General features: G+C 54.0%; 1 protein-coding gene and 2 non-coding genes across 7 annotated transcripts in view; 2 read left to right on the forward strand and 1 right to left on the reverse strand.

Moving 5' to 3' along the window:
• The first annotated feature begins 7,604 nt into the window (after positions 1 to 7,604).
• Positions 7,605 to 7,677, forward strand: TRNAV-CAC. Its single transcript has one exon. It is a non-coding gene; the product is annotated as a tRNA-Val (tRNA).
• Positions 7,678 to 8,157: 480 nt separating this feature from the next.
• TRNAG-UCC lies at positions 8,158 to 8,229 on the reverse strand. The gene has a single exon. It is a non-coding gene; the product is annotated as a tRNA-Gly (tRNA).
• A 216-nt stretch (positions 8,230 to 8,445) lies between these two features.
• Positions 8,446 to 16,267, forward strand: part of DPP9 (dipeptidyl peptidase 9) — a 51,633-nt gene continuing 43,811 nt past the window's right edge. For 3 of the 5 annotated variants that reach the window (XR_004434444.1, XM_033200483.1, XM_033200484.1), the window contains exons 1-3: positions 8,446 to 8,630; positions 9,753 to 9,805; positions 12,368 to 12,458. Coding sequence is in view for 4 of the 5 variants with exons in the window: in XM_033200483.1 (XP_033056374.1) it covers positions 12,403 to 12,458 (56 nt within the window). In the remaining variant the exon portion in view is untranslated. Of the gene's footprint in view, positions 8,631 to 9,752; positions 9,806 to 11,623; positions 11,698 to 12,364; positions 12,459 to 16,267 lie in introns of all 5 variants that reach the window. The other 2 variants (XM_033200485.1, XM_033200487.1) reach the window with 2 other exon arrangements.

Below are 16,267 nucleotides of genomic sequence, written 5' to 3' on the forward strand. Positions count from 1 at the left end.
AGACGGGGTTTCACAGTGTTAGCCAGGATGGTCTCGATCTCCTGACCTCGTGATCCGCCCGTCTCGGCCTTCCAAAGTGCTGGGATTACAGGCTTGAGCCACCGCACCCGGCCTTTTTTTTTTTCTAAGACTGGGGTCTCACTATGTTATGCAGGCTGGTCTTGAACTCCTGGGCTCAAGCGATCCTCCCTTCTCAGCTTCCCAAAGTACTGAGAATACAGGTGTAAGCCACTGTACCCAGGCAAAAAGTGACATTTTCTTAGAACAATTTTCAACACAGATTTCCACTATTCTGTGCAAAGTTATTCTTGAACATAAACATTTATATGAAATGTTTCCTGGCTGGAAACCTTGAATCCCTACGTACTTTCCTTCTTTTTTGAGATGGAGTCTCGCTCTCGTCACCCAGGTTGGAGTGCAGTGGCACGATCTTGGCTCACTGTAACTTTAGCCTCCCAGGTTCCAGTGATTCTCCTGCCTCAGCCTCCCAAGTAGCTGGGACTGTAGACGCATGCCACCACACCCAGCTAATTTTGTAATTTAATGGAGACAGGGTTTCGCCATGTTAGCCAGGCTGGTCTCAAACTCCTGACTTCAAGCGATCCACCCGCCTCAGCCTCCCAAAGTGCTAGGATTACAGGCGTGAGCCACCGCACCCAGGATCTAGGTACTTTAGTTTTTTTTATTCCTTTTTCCTCTTCTCTGCAGCCCTTGCTGAAGTTTCCTAGTGTGGTCGGACACCAGGTAGGACAGGCCACCAACCATGCCAGCTGCGAAGGCCTGCCTGGGGACAGGAATTTGTCTGCAAATACAAGGGTGTGTACTGAGCGAGAGAAGTGTCTGACTTTGAGATGCTGAGGTCTGGGGCCAGGAGTGGAGATGGAGAGGATGGGGTGGGGGTGGCTACGGGGGTAGGGGTGGAGAGACACCGAGTGAGGCCAGCTGTGCTTCTGCTGACACCTAGTGGAAAGATGGAACTATTGCACTATTGCTCCTTTTTTTGTTTTTGGTTTTTTTTTTGAGACGGAGTTTCGCTCTTTTTGCCCAGGCTGGAGTGCAATGGTGCGATCTCGGCTCCCCGCAACCTCCGCCTCCTCGGTTCAAGCGATTTTCCTGCCTCAGCCTCCCGAGTAGCTGGGATTACAGGCATGCGCCACCATGCCTGGCTAATTTTGTATTTTTAGTAGAGACGGTGTTTCTCCATGTTGGTCAGGCTGGTCTTGAACTCCCGACCTCAGGTGATCCACCCGCCTCGGCCTCCCAAAGTGCTGGGATTACAGGCGTGAGCCACCGCGCCCGGCCTATTGGTCCTTTTAAGCAAGCCATCTCTGTGACTTTGTAGCCACCCCTGAAACATCTACCTGACTTCAGGCAGGTAAATACGCACTCGCAGTGGTGCAACTTGCCAGGAGTCACATAGCATGCTGGCTGCCCTGAGAGGGCTTGAAGGACCCAAGAAACCATTTTATTTAATTTATTTTATTTTGAGACAGAGTCTCACACTGTGGTCCACGCTGGAGTGTGGCCGCGCGATCTCGACTCACTGCAACCTCTGCCTCCCGGGTTCAAGCAATTCTCCTGCCTCAGCCTCCCAAGTAGCTGGGACAACAGGCGTGCGCCACCACGCCTGACTAATTTGCATACTTTTGATAGACAAGGGGGTTTTACCACGTTGGCCAGGTGGTTTTAAAATTCCTCACCTCAAGTGATCCGCCCACCTTGGCTTCCCAAAGTGCTGGGATTACAGGCATGAGCTGCCGCGCCTGGCCCCAAGAAACAGTTTTTTTTTGTTTTTGAGACGGAGTCTGGCTCTGTTGCCCAGGCTGGAGTGCAGTGGCCGGATCTCAGCTCACTGCAAGCTCCGCCTCCCGGGTTCACGCCATTCTCCTGCCTCAGCCTCCTGAGTAGCTGGGACTACAGGCGCCCGCCACCTCGCCCGGCTAGTTTTTTGTATTTTTTTTAGTAGAGACGGGGTTTCACCGTGTTAGCCAGGATGGTCTCGATCTCCTGACCTCGTGATCCGCCCGTCTCGGCCTCCCAAAGTGCTGGGATTACAGGCTTGAGCCACCACGCCCGGCCCTAAGAAACAGTTTTAAAGGAGTGTTTGGTTTGGTTGGTTGGTTGGTTGGTTTTTGGCAGGTTAGTGAGCTGTCAGGCCTTGGTGGGGTTTCTGGGGGAGGTAACATGTTCTCCCAGGTTCGCCCCCTTCGCCAGGAAGTCCACCTGTATTACTCGCTACCATCACCATCTCCAACTCCCAGGCCTTTTCTCTTCTGTGACCGGCTGTGCATTTGTTCATAATTTCAACAAATGTTTACTGAGACTTACACAATAGGAAACAAAATAGACTAAAACAAATAACGAAAAATGCTGTTAGTGAAGCTCATAGCCTGGCTAGGGAAATGGAGGAGAAATGAGCAAACAGATCTACAAATGTGATTATTTCAGAGACTAAAAAGCCATTGGAAGGACATCTTTATTTTTATTTTTTTGAGACAGTCTTGCTCTGTCACCCAGGCTGGAGTGCATTGGTGTGATCTCGGCTCACTGTAACCTCCCCCTGCCAGGTTCAAGTGATTCTCTGCCTCAGCTTCCCAAGAAGCTGGGATTACAGGCATGCACCACCATGCCTGGCCAATTTTTGTATTTTTTTTTTTTTTTTTTTTTTGTAGAGACAGAGTTTCAGTGTGTTGGCTAGGCTGGTCTTGAAATCCTGGCCTCAAGCTATCTGCTACCCTTAGTCTCCCCAAGCACTGGGACTGCAGATGTGAGCCACTGCACCGGCCGAGAAGAACATGTTTAAATTATAGGTACCAAGTTTGTGGGTTCCAAGGTCAGATAGGACAGGCTACCACTTAGCCAGGCTCAGGCAGGAAGGGCCCTCTGAGGAGGTAACCTCGGAACTAAGGTTTGAAGGAAGAGAGGGAGTGAGCCTTGGAAATACCTGGGTCCGCCAGAGGGCATAGCCCGTGCAAAGGCCCTGTGGCAGGACCGCACCTGGTGTGTTGGAGGAACAGCGAGGAGGAGCAGAGTGAGCAAGGGGGAGAAAGGGAAGAGGAGAGGGCAGGCAGGGGATGGGGCAGGTCATGCCAGGCCTGGTGAGACATGGGGAGGACTTGGGCTTTGACCCTGAGAGAAGTGGGAGCCATGGAGGGTTGTGGGCAGAGGAGGGATGGGATGGGACGTGACTCAGGTGCTCAAAAGCACCCTCTGGTGGCTGCTGGTGGGGAGACCGTCTGTGGGGGGTGAGGGCAGGAACTGGGGTCCAGGTAGGGATGACTGTTGGCCCAGGTGAGCGATGCTGGAGGCTGGACCAGGGAACAGCCACTGAGTGGGAAAACAGTGATCAGGTTCTAGGTGCATTTTTGTTTTTTTGAGACGGAGTTTCACTCTTGTTGCCCAGTCTGGAGTGCAATGGTATGATCTTGGCTCACCGCAACCTCCGCCTCTTGAGTTCAATCGGTTCTCCTGTGTCAGCCTCCCGAGTAGCTGGGATTACAGGCACATGCCACCACGGCCAGCTATGTATTTTTAGTAGAGATGGGGTTTCTCCATGTTGGTCAGGCTGGTCTCGAACTCCTTACCTCAGGTGATCTGGCCACCTCGGCCTCCCACAGTGCTGGGATTACAGGTGTGAGCCACGGTGCCTGGCCCATCTAGGTGCATTTTGAAAGCAGTGTTAATCAAATTTGCTCAGTGATTGGATATGGGTGGGAGAGTAGGGGCCCAGGGTGACTCCCAGGTTCTGGCTGAGTCCCTGGAAGGATGGACCTGCCCTCAGCCTAGGTGGTGGACATGGGAGGAACAGTTTGGGGTCCAGTTGGGACCAACGTGACTGCATTAAATGTGAGACCCCATGACCCCCACGTGGAGACATCAGGGGCTGCTGAACACAGAGTCTGAACTTCAAGGGAGACTGGGGCTGGAGACGGGACGGTAGGCAACGCTGGGTGTAGACCGGGTTTGAAGCCCGCTAGGGAGGGGTGTGGGTGAAGGAGGGAGGAGGCTGGAGGACCCAGCCCTTGGCCAGCAATGGAGAGAAGGGAAGACTGAGGGATGTCCCAGACAGGTGGGAGGGAAGTGCATGGTCTGAGGACAGAGCTCCCCGGGGCAGGAGGGATCAGGCGGGTCAAATGCCATGGAGAGGACCGGGACGGAGAGACTGACCTTGGAACCGGATGCAGAAGGGTGATCAGTGAGAAGAGTTTTGGGGGAGTGGTGGATGCGGGAGTCTGACTACGTTGAAGCTCAAGACAGAGTGACCGTATAATTTATAGTCAAAATTAGGACACTTTTTTTTTTGAGATGGAGTCTCGCCCTGTCGCCCAGGCTAGAGTGCAATGGCGTGATCTTGGCTCACTGCAACCTCTGCCTCCCGGGTTCAAGAGATTCTCCAGCCTCATTCTCCTAAATAGCTGGGATTACAGGCACACACCACCATGCAGGGCTAATTTTTGTAGAGATGGGGTTTCGCCATGTTGGTCAGGCAGAGCTCAAACTCCAGACCTCAGGTGATCTGCTGACCTTGGCCTCCCAAAGTGTTGGGATTACAGGCGTGAGCCGCCGTGCCTGGTCAATCAAGACACTTTTGAGCAAGAAAGGGAGAGCTGAGGGGTTGGGGGCATACACTGGGACCATCCTAGCCAAAGTCAGGTATATGGTCACCTTAGCTCAAAATAGAACTGGAGGCCGGGGACAGTGGCTCACGCCTGTAATCCCAGCACTTTGGGAGGCCAGGGCAGTGGATCACCTGAGGTCATGAATTTGAGACCTGCCTTGCCAACATGGCAAAAACACATCTCTACTAAAAACACAAAAATTAGCCAGGCATAGTGGCACGCCTGGAATCCCAGCTACTCGGGAGGCTGAGGCACCAGAATTCATTGAACACAGGAGGTGGAGGTTGCAGTGAGCCGAGATCGCCCCTTTGCACTCCAGCCTGGGTGACAGAGCGAGACTGTCTCAAAACAAAACAAAAAATAATTGGAGAAGAGAAAGTGGAACTGGAGAATGAGGACATCTCATTAGATTCAGTGGGTTTTGCTCTAAGGAGAAACAGACATGTAAATAGGCAACATTATGATAAATTGTAGCAACCAGGATTTCCTGGCTGCTTAGTTAAGAGGGAAGCATTGAAAGTCAGACAATAGGGGATTGGTTAATTAGTTGCAATTCATCAAACAATGGCTAATCCCTCTCTTGTGTCCCACTCCCCCAAAAGATAAGTCAGAATTCTAACCCTCCAACACCTAAGAACATGACCCTATTTAGAAATAAGGTCTTTGCAAAGGCAATGAAGTTAAAATGAGATCATTAGGGTGGGCTGTAGTCTAATATCATGGATGTCCTTATTAAAAGGGAACACGAGCTCGGCGCAGTGGCTCACGCCTGTAATCCCAGCACTTTGGGAGGCTAAGGCAGGCGAATCACTTGAGCTCAGAAGTTCAAGACCAGCCTGGCCAATACGGTGGAATCCCCGTCTCTACGAAAAATACAAAAATTAGCCTGGCATAGTGGCTCATGTCTGTAATCCCAGCTACTAGGGAGGCTGAGGCACGAGAATAACTTGAACCTGGGAGGTGGAGGTTGCGGTAAGTCAAGACTGTGCCACTGTACTCCAGCCTAGACAACACAGAGAGAGAGAAAAAAAGTATTGAAATATTATTTATCTTGATTATTGAGTTTTTTGGCACCTCCTTAATTTTTGCACCTGGTGCCAGTGCCTTACAGCGCTTTAGTCTCCTCATCCTAATCCCAGCCCCGCAAGAGTGAGGGTGTGTGGAACTTTACAGCACTCTGATCCTAAATTCTTGCCATCATCTCCCCACCTCTTCTACTGTCTCTTTAAGAAAATAAAGAGGCCGGGAGTGGTGGCTCAGGCTTGTAATCCCAGCACTCTGGGAGACTGAGGCGGGCGGATCTCTTGAGGTCAGGAGTTCGAGACCAGCCTCATCAACATGGCGAAACCCTGTCTTTAGTAAAAATACAAAATTAGCTGGGCGTGGTGGCGGGTGCCTGTAATCTCAGCTACTTGGTAGGCTGAGGCAGGAGAATCGCTTGAACCCGGGAAGCGGAGGTTGTAGTCAGCTGAGATTGGGCCACTGCACTCCAGCCTGGGCAACAGGAGCAAACTCCATCTCAAAAAAAAAAAAAAAAAAAAAAGAGAGAGAAAGAGAGAGAGAAAGAAAGAAAAGAAAAAGAGAGAGAAAGAGAGAGAGAAAGAGAGAGAGAAAGAGAGAGAGAAAGAAAGGGAGAAAGAAAGGGAGAAAGAGAGAAAGGAGGCCGGGCGCAGTGGCTCAAGCCTGTAATCCCAGCACTTTGGGAGGCCGAGGCGGGGGATCACGAGGTCAGGAGATCGTAGACCATCCTAGCTAACACGGTGAAACCCCGTCTCTACTAAAAAAAAATACAAAAAACTAGCTGGGCGCGGTGGCGGGCGCCTGTAGTCCCAGCTACTCGGGAGGCTGAGGCAGGAGAATGGCGTAAACCCAGGAGGCGGAGCTCGCAGTGAGCCGGGATCCAGCCACTGCAGTCCAGCCTAGGAGACAGCGAGACTCCGTCTCAGAAAAAAAAAAAAAAGAGAGAAAGGCAAGAAAGAGAAACCAGATTGCTTTAACGTGTAACACGCTCTGGGTGGTGAGATGAAAAGCCATTTTAATTACATTTAAATTATCTTCTGTGTCTGGCTTGTTTTTTGTTTTTCCTCCTAAATTTCCTGCATTTAACGTGTAAACACATACACGCACAGTTTTTCTTTTTCAGAAAGCTCTTTTACAGTGTAGCTAGGGTCGGGCGCGGTAGCTCATGCCCGTAATCCCAGCACTTTGGGAGGCTGCAGGCGGGCGAATCACGTTGAAGTCAGGAGTTGGAGACCAGCCTGGGTGGGCCACATAGTGTAGGCCCGCCAGTCTCCATAAAAAATACAAAAGTTAGCTGGGCATGATTGCACACGCCTGTAGTCCCAGCTACAAGTCACCGTCTCTACCAAACGCATTTTTAAAAATTTACCCAGGCGTGGTGGTCCACACCTGTGGTCCAAGGTGGTCCAAGCTACCGAGGAGGCTGAGGTGGGAGGATCGCTTGAGCCCAGGAGGTGGAGGCTGCAGGGAGGGATGATCGTACCACTGCACTCCAGTCTGGGCGACAGAATGAGACTCTCTCTTAAAAAACAAAACAAAACAAAACAAAACAAAAAAGTAGTTTGATCTAAAGCAAAATGGTGACTATCTGCAGAAACTAATGTGATGTCAAGTATAGATTTTAGCTATGAGATGAACCAAGAAAAGGTTCATTTGACCCCGGATGGTTTTGTGGGCCATTTGACTTTCATTGTTTTAATGCAAGGTGGATTTATGATAAAGTAGTAAACGTGTGTGTGTGTGTGTGTGTGTGTGTGTGTTGGAAAGGGTGTTTGTTGGATTTCTTTTTGTCTTCCGTATTTTCCTTCTTTGGGTCTCTACTGTATCAAGTGAAATAACAGGTATTCAGGAAGCGCGGATATTGCCTTAGCTGACCACAGCCAGTATTTCTTTGGAGTGCTACAGTGTAACTAGCGCTGCATCATCATCTCTATATGAGAGTTCAAAGAAACGTGACCTTTATCGGTTTCCGTAGTGTAGCGGTTATCACGTTCGCCTCACACGCGAAAGGTCCCCGGTTCGATCCCGGGCGGAAACAGGTCTGCTCTTTTCCCTAACCGGAGAAGTAATATTATTTGAAATTCACCGAAATAGAAGTTCTGGATTGTGGTCCCATACCTTCTCTTCCGCTTTCCTCCCGCCTTTTGGAAATTTTTATGGGATTTAAAAAAATGTTCCGTGCACGGTGGCTCACGCCTGTAATTCCAGCACTTTGGGAGGCCGAAAAGGGCGGACCACCTGAGGTCAGGAGTTCGAGACCAGCCTGGCCAAAATGGTGACCCGCCCCTCCCCCTACCCCATCTCTACTAAAAATACAAAAATTAGCTGGGCGTGGTGACGCACGTTTGTAATCCCAGCTACTTGGGAGGCTGCGGCAGGAAAAATCGCTTGAACCTGGGAGGTGGAGGTTTCAGCGAGCGGAGATCGCGCCACCGCACTCCAGTGTGGGCGACAGTGCAAGACTCCGTCTCAAAAATAAATAAAATTAAAGTTTCAAAGTGGCAAAAACATCCAGTTGTGCGTTGGCCGGGAATCGAACCCGGGTCAACTGCTTGGAAGGCAGCTATGCTAACCACTATACCACCAACGCCACGGTAACATACCCCATCTCCGGCTATTATTAACAGTAGAGTATCATGGGCTTGACTGAACGATACCAAGTCACATGGGGGTGTCTCTCCTTACCCCACCGGAAGATGTCGTTCATGGGGCGTTCCGCACCTTAGGCCGCCGGCGCCCGCCGCGGGCTTCCCCCCAAGCGCCGCGGACGCCTTGGTACGTGCCTAGTGGTGTCCAATCCCAGGCCGCCGCCTGGGACGCTCAACTTCCGGGTCAAAGGTGCCTGAGCCGGCGGGTCCCCTGTGTCCGCCGCCGCTGTCGTCCCCCGCGCCCGCCACTTCCGGGGCCGCAGTCCCGGGCATGGAGCCGCGACCGTGAGGCGCCGCTGGCCCCGGGACGACCTGCCCAGCCCGGCCGCCGCCCCACGTCCCGGTGAGTAGCGCCCGTGCGCCTCGTCCCGCCCCGGCCGCGACCCTGAACCCGCCACTGACCGGTCCCGCCTCGGCCCTGACCCTGCCCTCGCCATCGTCTGTCCTCCCTCCACCCCGGGGCCTCCATGCACCCGTCTGCGGGTCCCTCCAGCCCCCTGCCTCGTTTCCCCTCCGCCCCAGGCCCCCTTCCACCTTGTTTCCTTCCCCGATTCCTGCGCTGGCCAGGCCGCCTCCCAGTTTCTCCCTTTCCCGGTCGGGCTTCCCCACCCATCCCGTTGCTGCCCAGGCCTCCAGGCTCTGACCCCTTCCGGAGGTGGCCGCACCCGAGAACGCCCTTGCTGCTGCAGACCTTGACACCCTCTCCCCTTCCGTGCAGGCTCTGGAGGTCCCGATCTCCTCCCTCTCCCCATGCAAATGCTGTATGTGCACAGAGGCCACCTCCCTCGACCTGCATCCTGTCCTCACCCCTTTACCCCTTCCCCCAACCTTCTTCCCAAGACTTGGTCTCCCCCGACCCAGTCCTGATCCTCAACCCTACTTGATCCCTTTATTAAGGACATCCAGAGACTCTTTTTCCTGCCGAGGCGTTGGTGGTGTAGTGGTTAGCATAGCTGTCTTCCCAGGGTCCAGCCCACAGGGTCCATTCCCCTTCTCTCAGCCTCCCTTCTCAGGCCTGTCCAGCCGCCCACCTTCTTCCCACACAGGCTTAGGCCAGCGCTGACACTTCCCTGTCCACGCTGCCTCTGAGCCATCAAAAGCGGTCTATTCCCTTAGACCCCACCCCCTAGTCTTCCCCAGGGGCCCCAGGAGGAAGTCACTTGCCTCCCCGGCAAGAACCAACCTGCTTTCGAGGAGCTGGGACTAAAGCCCAGGAGGTGTGGACTGTAGGCACCAATCCCTGCATTCCTCTGCTGGGCCCTGGGGAAATCGGGGCCGTGGGATGGCTTTTCTCCCAGATTCTGTCCAGGGCATGCAGACGGTGCTGCAGAGCTTGGAGGCAGAGCTAGGATCTAGCCAGGTAGAATCGGGCCTGACAGTCTGCAGCTCCTGAGTGGGGGAAGCTGAATGGCTGACTGGTGCTTCCATTAACCTGCCACCTTCATGACACATTTATCCTATAAAGGTCTGTGTCCCACGCCTGCAGCTGGAATGGAGGCTCTCTGGACCCTTTAGAAGGTCAGTTGTGCTGGGGTTTGGCAGCCAGGAAGGCTGGGATGTGGGCTGGTGGGATTCCTTTGCCTGCTCTGGAACATAGAGATTGCCAGGAAATGGAATTTTATGGCCCTGGGTGGTTGTCCTCCGAAGGGCAGTGGCTGCAGCTTTTTGTGTGCCTGCTGGAGGCTTTTCTTTCCACCCCTGTCCCCCTCTAGCTGTCCCTGGAAGGAGCTTTCTGAAGGCTTTGAGGAGGGGAAGGGGAGAGTGCTGACTTCGGCAGGATTTGGTGGAGGGGTGCCTGTATCCCCCTATACTGCCTGACCTGGTCAGTAAATGGTGTGGATTCTGCCTCTGAAAGGACTTTAGTTTGAGTCTTGCCCCTTTCTGTGGTTTTGAGTAGCTTGTTTAGTTGACAGCGCTAGCTGTCATTTAGTTTGTGCTACATCAGACACTGTTTTAAAAGCTGTATGTGTGCAGTCTCATTTCATTCCTTCTGTGGCCCCAGGTGTACATACTGTCGTATCATGTTCTTGCTGGGAAAGTGGAAGCTCAGAGAGGTTCAGGGACTTCCCCAGAAGTGACAGAGTTAGGATTTGAACCCTTCTCTCTGAGACCAGAACCCATACTTTTCACCACTGGACTGAGATTGCAGCCAGTGATTTTTCGTGATGACTTTATGCTTAACCTCTTCCCTTACAATCTCAGTCCTGTCCCCATGTGCTTCCCTCTCTTCTTTTGTTTTTGAGACAGAACCTCGCTCTGTCGCCCAGGCTTGAGTGCAGTGGCGCAATCTCAGCTCACTGCGACCTCCACCTTCTGAGTTCAAGCAATTCTTCTGTGTCAGCCTCCTGAGTAGCTGGGATTGCAGGCTTGCAGCACCACACCCGGATAATTTTTGTATTTTTAGTGGAGATGGGATTTCACTATGTTGGCCGGGCTGGCCTAGAACTCCTGACCTCAGGTGATCTGCCCACCTCAGTCCCCCAAAGTGCTGGGATTGCAGGCGTGAGCCACTGTACCCGGCTGGCTCTCTCTTCTTTACGCCTTTGGGCAACTGCCCATCGTGGGACCTGGCTTGTCTGAGAAGGTAGTTGGGCACCAGCCAAACAAGGGGCCCCTTTGACTTCAGACAGCATCCAAGAAAGGACAGTAGCTCGTTCATTCAACCTGAAATGTTTGTTGAGGACCAGGCATGGTCTGGGTTCAGGCGGTCTGTTGGGACCAGGATAGATGTGACCTGCCCTGTGGAACTAACATTCCCGTGAGGAGTGCCCCCTTACCAACAGAAGGGTTTCTCAGCCTTGCCACTGATATTTAGGGTTGGGTCCTTCCTGGCAGAGGAGTGGGAGAGGGGTTGTCCTGTGCACTGTAGGGGTTAAGCAGCATCGCTGGCCTCCACCAGCCACATGCCTCCCTGCACCGTCCCAGTCATCAAACCAAAAATGTCCCCTGGAGGGGCCAGGTATCCCCAGGTGAGACTCCCTGGGTTAGGGGATTCCAGGAATCCTCAAGAAACTGTGTCCCATGATCCTCTGCCCTACTAAGGTCCCAGGAGGCTGCAGACATTGAAATCCTCACCCCCTGAGTGGGGAAGGAGAGAGGAGGTGAATCCCAGGAGCTGGGGGGTCCCCCTCATTTAAAATGCTTGTTCCATGGAAAGTTTATTCCAGTATTAATATGAGCGTAGGCATTGAACTCAAATTTCCCCCCAAGTAATGGATGCAGGGGTCTCCGGTTTGGTATTGCTGACATTTGAGGTGGGATCCTTCTCTGGGGTGGGTCATCCTGGGCTCTGTGGGGTGCTAAGCAGTGTCTCTGGGCTCCACCCACTCCATGCCAGGGCATCCCCAAGTTGTGACAGCCACAAATGTCTCCAGACATCGTCCAGTGTCCCCTGGAGGGCCGAATCACCCCCAGGTGAGAGCCACTCTCCCTGGGGAAGGGGACCACTGGAATGATGGTCCAGGCCATCGTATCAGCATCCGGGTGTAGTGATGGGGGCAGTCAGGTAGCATCTTCAGATGGGGCGCTCAGGAATGACCTCTGAAGAGGTGGTATCAGGAGCCACAGGGCAAGAAGGAGCAAGTCATATCAAAAGCAGGCAACTGGCATTTCAGGCCAAGGGGCGCGTCGTGCAGAAGCCATGTGCTAGGAGCAAGCAGATGTGTTGAGGGACAGTAAGGAGGCAAGTACGGCCAAAGGTCACGGTCAAGGACGAAGCGAGTAGGCAGGGTCACCAGGGCCATCAGGGAGTGGCCACAGTGAGGAATTTGGAATTCTTCTGTTTCCAGCAAGTGCCCTGGTGTGGTGTCCCTGGAGTCCCTTGAAACTCCCAGGGACTTCACACCTTGAAAGGAACCTCCTGTTGAGAAAGATGCCGGTCTCTGGCAAATGCCCAGCACCTCCCGCATTTCAGGGCAGGGCCTGAAGCATCGTCTCTTCAGAATGCCCTTGGCCTCAGGGTGCTCCTGGAGGCTTGGAGGACTGCCTGGGGAAATGGGGAGGGGGCGAAGGGGGCAGGAGCGCCCACTCCCCACCTGCCGGGGTTGCAGCCCTTTGGTCTCTCCTCCTGCTTGTCCGCAGGCACCCCTGCCCTCCTGAGGTCAGCTGAGTGGTTCATGCGGAAGGTTAAGAAACTGCGCCTGGACAAGGAGAACACCGGAAGTTGGAGAAGGTGAGGCTGGCTTTGGAGGCTGATCAGTGGAGATGTGGCCCAGCTTCTGGAATTCCCCAACAGTCTGAGATCTGGAAGGCCCCTGCTTTCCCTCTCCCCTGGATTCCCCGGCAGGTCCCCAAGGCTGTTCTGGTTATTTCGAGCAAAGAGGCAGCGTGGCCTAGTGTGGGGTCTCCCCCTCAGCACTGTGGACATTGGGGCTGGAATGTTCTCTGGGGTGGGGCCGTCCCGGGCACTTCAGGGTGCTGAGCAGCGTCCCTGGCCTCCACGCACTTCATGCCAGGAACTCCCCTCAGTTGAGACAACCACAGATGTCTGCAGACATCGCCAAGTTGTGCTGGGGGCAGAATCACTCCCGAGTGAGAACCACTGATCTCACTGTAAGGCTGTGGGTTTGGGGCTCCAAGAGACTGGGGTTCCACTCCCCTTCCTCACTGGGTGACGTTGGACAGGCCATTCAACCTGACTGAGCCCATTTTTATTTATTTATTTATTTATTTATTTATTTGAGACGGAGTCTCGTTCTGTCACCCAGGCTGGAGTGCAATGGCACGATCTCGGCGCACTGCAACCTCCACCTCCCGGGTTCAAGCGATACTCCTGCCTCAGCCTCCCAAGTAGCTGGGACTACAGGCCTGTGCCACCACACCCGGCTAATTTCTGTATTTTTAGTAGAGACGGGGTTTCACCACGTTAGCCAGGATGGTCTCGATCACCTGACCTCGTGATCCACCCTCCTCGGCCTCCCAAAGTGCTGGGATTACAGGCGTGAGCCACCGCGCCCAGCCTCGATTTTCTAATACTCTTAGGCTTGTTTGCTTTAATGGAGCATGCTCAGTCAGGAAGGGAATTGAAGAATGGACTGGGGAAGACAGGGATGTTGTGAAGGGCTATGATTGGCCCAGCTGTGGGCTCTAAAACCCGGCGGTTCTAGTGTCTGGTGGGCACATGCCTTAGGGGTCAGTTACTGAAGGGGATCTGTGTCCCTTCCCTTATCTGCACACACTAATGTCCCACCTGGGCACAGGCTGCTGGGTAACTCTGAAGGTTGCTCATCAAAGCTAAAGGCCCAGGCGGTGCTGGGGGCAGTTTGGTAGAACAGAGGATGACATGCTGTTTCCCCAGCAGCCCCCACTTGCAGGAGCACTTGCCTGGCCCAGGCCAGCTGCCTAAAGTCCACCTTGAGGCATTTCCCCATCTAGTGCATGGGTAGGACCCTGTCCTCACCACCCCCCTATGCCCCTTGCCCCATGCCAGCCAGGGGCTCCCGCCTTTCTTTCTGCCTTATCACCTTGTGGTCGGCCCGAACTCAGAACCGCAGTCAGCACTGAATCTACGGTTCCTTCTGGGCGTCGGAATACTTCAGCCATCTCTGACTACTCCCGCGCCCCTGCTTGCCACCAAAGCACCATCTCAGACACAGAGATCACAGAACTTTGGAGCTGGGCACAGTGGCTTGCACCCCTCTCATCCCAGCTATTTGCTAGACTGAGGTGGCAGGATCGCTGGAGCCCAGGAGTTTGAGACCAGCCTGAGCAACATAGCAAGACCCCGTCTCTTAAAAAAAAAAAATGAAAAATTTGAAAAGGAGATCACAGATCTGCCACCCAGCCTTGACAGAGACCGTGCCGGAAGGTCTAGAGCTGTTTGCTGGTGGCGTCACAGGCCGCAGAGGCACCCAGCTGATTGGCTGAAGGAAGGAGTAGGTAGACTTGAGTTAGTGGCCTGGAATCCCCTTTCATCTCTGCAGCTGTGTAAACTCTTGACTCCCCTGAACCGCAGCATAGGGTGGTGCTAGGTGGAGAAAGCCAGTCACAGGCTCGCCCTCGCTCGCTCCCTCACTCTTTCGCCAGCCTCTCTGCAGTCCGGGCTGTGCCTCCGGGTAGAAGAGAGGTGAGCAGAGGGCCAGGCTCCAGCACCAAGCCTCGGCCTGTCTGGAAGCTCAAGCTAAAGAGTCTAGCCACATCCAGAAGATTCCTGGAAGTTTCTCACGATGTCTCATTTCATTTCTCATCTCCGGGATCGAATTTTTGCTTCTTGGGCTATCTGTGGTGATCAGAGGCAAGATCATTTTTATTGTTCTTTGCAATGGAAATAAGCCACATGGTTCTGTCAGTGCTTCCAGAGAGGCTTTGCGCTCATGGGTGGCCCCTTTGGGAGCTCTGAAGGTCATATTTTTTCTTTGCTGCCATGAGCCAGGCTTGAATTGGGGCAGCACAGCTTAGAGGGGTGCTTAGGCCGCTCGGAGGAGCTCCCCGGGCTCAGTTTTCTGGGCTTGTTGCCAGCAGTGCTCCGGACAGTGTGGGTTCTTGAGTGCTCAGGCGGTCCTGGTCCCAGCCCCTGCCTAACACCGCTCGTGGCTCCCCACTGCCCTAGAGGGGAACTGCAGCTCTGCAGTGGGCAAGGACATCCTGGTAACCTGAGAGCCCTGTGAGTGCTGATATCCTTTGGTTCATGTCTTTAGTTCCGTCTCAGGAGGAGCTGAACTAACAAACTGTGCTCCTTCTGGCTGGAGGGCAGGACACGCTGGCCCTGCCTGGATGGAGTAGGAGGAAACGAGGGAAGCATTTTCCCCTGTCATTTCTTGGGGATCGAGTTGGAGAGGAGCCTCCAGAAATCAGCCCACAGCGTGATACCCAGAAGCCACCTTCCCAAGGAGCCCCCTGCCCCATGAGCCTTTCATATGTCCCATGCTGAGGTGGCTTCTACTCTCCTTGGCTTCTAGGACCTTCCCATAGGACACAGGTGTCTCGCAGAGCACAGTACGGGAAGCTCTCTGGGTTCCCACAGGACACGGGTGTCTCGCAGCACGGCACGGGAAGCTCTCGGGGCTGCACTGTGGCTTTTCCTGCTGCAATTGCTGGGCTTGTCACACAGCATCTCAGTGGGAGGCTGGGGGCCGGGCCGCTTCCATCGAAACCCCTTTGCTCATTCACTCGGCTGTGATTGGGAGCAGGCTCCAATGCCCTCCCAGCCTCAGTTTTCCCACCTGCAGAATGGGCTGTCACAAGCCCAAGTGAGGTGACAGTTGCAGGTCCTGATCTTTCAGAGGTGCTTGTTGACATCCTTGCAGCTCTTTCTCCCCTTCCCTCTCAGAGCGGGCTGGGGTGCTTTCTCTTGCGTTGGTCAGCCTGTGGGGGCTCCCCTTGGCAAGAGGCAGAGTCTTTCCGGAACTGGCACGCCGCAGAGTCAAGGCGGCGCACTCGTCCCTGCCCTTTACTTCTCTCACACCCGGTCCTTGCTGTCCATTCCGTCAGGTGTTCCCACTTCCTCCAAGCGAGCAGCGACTTCCCCCAGCCAAACTGTTGGTCCCAGAGGACAGGGCTTCTGGCAAGGTCGGCAGTCACTCGGAGCCCACAAAGGGAAGTGAGACAGGCCCCGGTGCCACCCCTTCCAGACCACTGGCTCTTGCAGAACTGGGTCACTGTGGCCATGTTTAGACTTCTGTAAAACAAATATTTGCCTGGCCAGTCCAGTCAGGTGAGGGCGGGAGTGGGGTGGCGGGAGCTGTGATACTGCAGCGGCTGCTCGTGGTGGCTGCTTTGCGGATCCAGAGTGTCCTGAGTGGGAGGAGCGAGTGGGATGTTCTTTGGGCAAGTGTGTGCCATTCACCCTCTCACCTGCACCTCCCCCATCCCGAGGCTCTGGAAATTCCAGTGAAGGCCAAACGTCTCCCTGGCTGGACAGCAAGCCAACAGCACAGGTGACCAGGATGGCTTTTTGCTCCTTCACGCCCGGGCCTCTCCCGAGACCCAGCGTGTCTCCCCGTGGGGCCGGTGAGAGAGAGTCATTCCATAGTGCTCTGGGGG

Source organism: Trachypithecus francoisi, unplaced genomic scaffold, assembly GCF_009764315.1.
Source record: "Trachypithecus francoisi isolate TF-2019V2 unplaced genomic scaffold, Tfra_2.0 Lachesis_group5, whole genome shotgun sequence".
NCBI lineage: Eukaryota > Metazoa > Chordata > Mammalia > Primates > Cercopithecidae > Trachypithecus > Trachypithecus francoisi.